This window comes from Eretmochelys imbricata, chromosome 6, assembly GCF_965152235.1.
Source record: "Eretmochelys imbricata isolate rEreImb1 chromosome 6, rEreImb1.hap1, whole genome shotgun sequence".
Taxonomy (NCBI): Eukaryota; Metazoa; Chordata; order Testudines; family Cheloniidae; genus Eretmochelys; species Eretmochelys imbricata.
The window spans coordinates 8,214,814-8,220,813 of NC_135577.1; the positions used below are offsets into that span (position 1 = coordinate 8,214,814).

At 41.6% G+C, this 6,000-nt stretch overlaps 1 protein-coding gene across 1 annotated transcript in view; it reads left to right on the forward strand.

Moving 5' to 3' along the window:
- Window positions 1-5,448, forward strand: part of LOC144266048 (E3 ubiquitin-protein ligase rnf213-alpha-like) — a 181,922-nt gene extending 176,474 nt beyond the window's left edge. Inside the window, exons 68-70 of the mRNA XM_077819190.1 lie at window positions 820-909; window positions 2,602-2,762; window positions 4,132-5,448. Coding sequence (XP_077675316.1) covers window positions 820-909; window positions 2,602-2,762; window positions 4,132-4,303 — 423 coding nt within the window. The 3' untranslated portion in view covers window positions 4,304-5,448. The remainder of the gene's footprint in view (window positions 1-819; window positions 910-2,601; window positions 2,763-4,131) is intronic.
- The last annotated feature ends 552 nt before the right edge of the window (window positions 5,449-6,000 follow it).

Consider the following 6,000-nt stretch of genomic DNA (forward strand, 5'->3'; position numbering starts at 1 on the left):
AAACAGAAGCATCATTTTGTTCAGGTTGAAATTTTCCACAAAACATTTCATTGAAATATTCTGTGGAAAAAACCCATTCTCTGACCAACCCGACAATATAGATTCCATAGTAAAGTGTAGTACAGTATAGTCAAGTTTTCTGTCAGAAAATGCTGACTTGATTAAATTGAAACATTCTGCAGGAATTCAGCTCACCCAACTCCTACCTCCCCAGGTTCTTCAGCTCCTCCACAGCCCCCACGTCACTTTTGATAAAATTCATTCCACACATAGATGTAAATAATTAGAAGGAACATTGCTCCTAACTCACTCAGATGCTTCTGAAAAGATTACCCTGTCTTCATTTGGAGACATGCATTGTCTATTTGTTACATCCCAGCACATGGTGACTAGTGCTTCTAGACGCTACTGCAATACAAATAAATAATACTAATTAATAATCCACATGGGCACAGTCTCTGAAAATGCCTACCAGGTACCAGGAGGATCCCAGATTTTCAAACCAGAGCTTGACCATTCTACTCAATGAACTATTCATTGAGCTGAACTAGTTGAATAAACAAAGAAAATATTCTTTGTGCCTACAAAAGGCTGTCAAAAGCTGGTTTCACATATCAGCAAACTCTGGTTCCAGGTACTTAGCCAGTGACTCCCAGCAGCTCAGTGGCTTGACATTCTTTAAAACTTTGGCAGAAGCAAGGCAACTGTGAAATGAATATGGAATGTACTCACTTCTGGGATGAGGATTTAAGTAACGGTGTAAAGGCTTTCTGGGTGCCAAGGTCTGGGTAAATCCCTGTCGGTGTTGTTTCATCCTAGGTTGTCCCACAAACCCGGCTGAAGCACATCCTGTCTCTGTGGCAGATCCTGTCAGCAAAGAGATCAGCGCTACTTGTACAAATGAACCAGGTAATGGAGGAACCCACCCCAGTGAGTGCCTGGGATGGGGCTGTGACTAGACTGAAAACTTTCTGTGCAATTGTTTTTAAATCAGAAAATTGGGTTTTTGACAAACGGAAGTTTTTCCACAGAAAATTTTGACTTTGCTGCAAAAAGTAAAACATGAAAACTTTCCAGCTGAAAACCTATTCCTCTTTTGGACATGTTTCTGACAGCCAGCTGCACTGTGAAGTGGGTGATTTTCAATTGCTTGTAACTTCACCAGATCTGAACAGAGTTTCTTGATCACAGCAAATGGCACCTGCCTGGCCCAAGGGCCATCCCACTGTCAAATGTCATGCTGCAAGCCACAGATACAATTATTTTAGTTATTGTTTTGTTTTCTGATTAAAAGTCAAACTTTTGTGCAGGAAAATATCCCAACATTTCCCAACCAGCTCTAGTTATGACCAACGTTCTCTGCTCACTTGCTGTGCAGTCCCACCTCTGCTGCTGTCAGGCTCCATCACTTGGAGTCTGTAAATCTAGGTGCGTCGTCCCTTTCTCAAGGTTGCACTCTAGCTCATCCAGGAGTTATTGTGCCAGAGGCAGGAATCTCTGGGGGAGATTCTCTGGCCCGGATTTGGTAGGAGGCTGGGCTGGATGGGACCTGATGGCCTTAATACTGCTGATAAATTGCATAGACAATTGTTTGTCCACATCTTGGTTTGTTATGAAGTATATTCAAGAGATCAGTCGGGTTTATTGCTAAAAGTCAGGAAGAGTATATAGAGATGTCTGTTGGTCTTTCCCTGACCTGAAGAAGAGCTCAGTGCATCTCGAAAGTGTCTCTCTGAGCAACATATGTTGTTCCAGTGAGAATACCTCACCCACTCATCTCTTTAATATCCTGGGACCAGCATGGCTACAACAACACTGACAATAATAGCATAGTACTGGAAGAAAGGCTTTGTAATATAGCCATTTCCGTGAAGCCGTCTTGTGCTGCTGTTCAATTCACTTTACACAGAAGGTGTGCTCCCAGTTACATATTTCAGCAAGTAGTATTTATAGGATGGTTTACAAGTTACAAAATGCTTTATATGTCACAAAAATCCAGCCTATCAGCTTGTGTCAGTTCCTTAACTTGTTGTTCTGTGTCTTCCCTTACTTTGTTTTCGATACTAGTGTTCCAGGTACTGGTCCAGCTTGTACTGGGCACATTAATGTATTTTGCGTTTGGCAAGTTTCTTATTTTCTAATGCCAAAGCTGACTTCAGTTTTGCAAAGTGTTATGGGATACTTAGCACAAGAGAACAGGATTATAAAAAGACAGACAATTCAGGCGAGGTAACTGCTAGAAATGTATCTACAATATAATGTTCTATTGATATTGTGTGTTTAATGCATTGTGGTATCAATATTGATAATGTGAGATGGATGGACAGACATTAGTCAATAAAAGCTATGAAAGTTTTGCTGGCTACAGGGACTGCAGCACTGGCCTGAGGTCATGTGCAGAACCACCTGCTCCATCCCACCCCAGGAGCACCCCCTATGTATAGGGTAGAAGCAAGAGAGTCACCAGGCTACACCTGCTCTGAGCCAAATGAGGAGACTCTTCCATTAGGCACATCCTCAACTGCTCTGTGCATGGGGCATCCAGCCACTCCTGCAGCACCTCTGCACTTGCCCCCACTGACACTGTGCTTCTCATTTCAGAATCCCTTCTTCCTGATAGACAAGGGCTTCCATGACGAGCTGGCTGCCCAGGAGAGGGAGGAGCTGACAACTGCGCTATCCACTGTCAATATTGAGTTCTTTATCATTGAGCTGCACGAAATGATCACAGTGACATTGGAAAGCTACGAAAACAGTTGGGGGTAACAACATGTTTCTCTTGTCTGTGAATATGGGAAGGGCCTCTGCACGAACATTTAGATCCAGATGAAAAGAATTTTTTTTTTTTTTTACTTTTAATTTGGAGCAGGCACAAACCACTTTAGATACGATACCCACAAAGGCTCTTAAATCAATAGGGAATGTTTGGTTGTTGTTTGTTTTTTAAATGCAGGTTAAAAGATCAAGGCAAATGTAGGGGAAGAGACCCAGCCTCTTAAAATTGCCTGTATATTACTCGTATGCTATATTAAAAGGGAACGGTCAAATCATATCACGTATAAAAGGTCATTTTCCCTAGACCGCCAAGTCTTTAGAATTGGATAACCTGCTAGGCTAGAGATTCTCAGACTTTCCATACTGCAGAACTGGAGGGGCTTAGAGAAGGGCAATGAGAATGATCAGGTTTGCGGAGAAACTACTATGAAGAGAGACTGAACAGATTGAGGTTGTTACCTAGGAATAGAAGAGATTGAATAATGGTCTATAAAATACTGACTGGTCTAGAGAAGGAAGATCAGGAGGCATCTGTTCTTCCACTCCCATAACACAAGAACAAAGGGATGTTCAGTGGAATTGAAAGGTAGGAAATTCATAGGGAGTAGTTTACATGGCTTGTGGAACTAACTGCCACATGAAGTCATTGAGGCTGAGAATTTTGTAAGACTTAAGAATGGATTAGGCATGTCTATGGATAACAACATCTGTTATTGTTGATAAAAATTCCAGCAGGGATATTAAATCTCATTCTTTAGGTAAGGGCTGGAGTTTTGGAATCTTCTATTCCTTATGACCCTTTAATGCTTTGTTTTCTTCCCCAGAATTATCTCCAGTACTGGATAATTTCACCCACTGCTGTTTAAGAGCACACTGTTTTGCTTAAAAATTGATGGAAGGAAATGTTACCTCTTGTCTGACAACTCTTGAATATTCACTAATTGAGGCTTTAGAAACTTTACACGTAGGGCTTTTTTGAATGAAAAATTGTTTTGGACTAAATGTAAGTTCTCAGGAAGCATCTGCCTGCCTCAAAAAAATTTGGTTCAGAAAACCAAAAATTGAGACATTTTTCATTTGAGCCATCAACATTTCACTTTTCAGCAGTGTTGAGCTGAAAATGTTTACTTTGTTTGGTTTTCAGCAACTTATTTTCAGGTTTGGGGGGGGGGGGGGTTCATTTTTCAACAGAAAGTCAAAACTTGCTGCAGAAAAATACCCTACTTTATACCATCTGAAGTGACCAACAGTGTGAAAAGAGAACTCAAGAAACTGGGTGTGCCTGTCAGACTTGGCACTTAGCCTTTCCGAACCAGTGTCCTGAACATTTACAATCTTGTTTTCTTTTATGAACAGGATAGTGGAGACCTTTCAAGAATATTTAGAAAAAGAGGGAAAAGAAGAAAATTACATTATGAATCTGACCAGCGCTGTGAGCCTGGACCTTCAGCTGAAGAAGGTCATTTCAGTGTGGAAAACTGCCGTGCTAATCAACAAAACATACGCCTGCTCCTACAGCCAAGAGTGAATGGGTCCGTGAATTGTTTCCTGTGGATACCAAAACCAATTACTGCACCCAGCCTGCTGTAATCCACAGAGATTTAGGAAGTAGAGTTTCTTTCTTCTTAAAGTCTCAAATCACCAGGCCAATGCATCACTTCCATCAAAATAGGCCTTCAGTCGGATTGAAGTGGTGCCTTGGCCTGGGCATTTGAGTGGAGATGTTATGGGCATGACCAGCTCTGCGAGTGTTGCTCTGCGCGTTGCTCTCTGCAAGCGGGTGAATTTCACCCACCGAGAACTACAAATGATGGGCATGAGTCTCGTGCCACTTGGGCCTTGTCAGCACGTAGTGCTTTAACAATACCAGTATAGAGAAGGGGAATAAGCTATACCTCTGTAAGTGCACTTAACTACAAGGAGAAGCACTGAAGCCTAGTGACTAGAGCCAGGGAGTGGGACTCAGGAGACCTATGTTCTGTTCAGTAAAGTGGGGGAAATGATACTGATGGGTTTCATAAAGTGCTGTGGCATCTGCAGATGAAAAGATCTGGACGCTATTGTACTGGTGTAATTGACCCCAGCCTAAATATAGCTATTTTGGTAAAATGATCACACTCCTCACTGACATGGTTAGACCAGCACAACTTCCAAGTGTAGGCCGAGCCTTGCACTGGAATCAGCAAGGCTGGTTCTCAGCCTGGCTACTCCTGCTGTCATTTGCGCCCGAGCAAAGCACGTGTAAAGTGCCACCAAATCAGAAAGGTCCTTTGCAACCACGGTGCCCTCTCTTGGTGCAAGAATGACACAAGGTGAAAAGCAGAGGAGGAGAATTCCCCATGGGTAACAGGGCATTAGGCCCCTAATTTTTAAAAGTCTGATGAATTCTCAACCAGGGATTCTCAGACTTGGTCCAAATCACTCTCCATTATATTCTAGCTCTTTACTTGTGCTTTAGCAGATGGAATCATTCCCAGTTCTTTCAGGCAGTGTCATGGCATGTGCCGTATCACAGACTACGTGATCACAGTGGTCCCGTCTGGCCTTACAGTCTCAGTCTCTGCTCAGTACTTTGCAGCTACGTGAAAGTTAGGTGTTAGAAAAAAATATTTGCAGCTATAGTTTCCTGCCTTGCTTCAGTGCAGACATTTCCCTGTGCCTCTCAATAAACAATGGAACAAGAAAATGTCAAATTCTTCTAGTTACTACCAGGTTTGAAGACTGAAAGGGAGGGGTGTGTGCGAGAGCGGTGTGGGGGCATGTGCATGCATGCACATTTGGGAGAAAATTTTCTTTCTAGTGAAATCAATTGGCATAGGAAGTTTAATAGTGTTTCTCCATTCTATGAATATTTTCAAAAGATAAAATTTTCCCACCCCCATCTTGAATCAGGTCAAGAAAACAAAATCCCCCAAATATTCAAACTTAACTTTGTTTTTCCATTTTGGATCAGTTGAAACATTTTGATAGGAAAAAAAATGAAATATTTCAAAGCTGTAACCTTTTGCTTTCAGTCTAATCAGCTTCAATTCTGAAACAAAAAGTCATTTGCACCAGAAAACAATTTTCATTTAGAAAGTCTCAAAACAATGGTTTGACAATCTTGAAACATTTTTCCCTCAGCTTTTTTTGAGCCAGGAAATTTTTTGAACCCAACCCCATTCTTGGTTCAATGAATCTGCCTTTATCAATGAAAAAAAGCAAACAATTTATCAAAAATTTCTC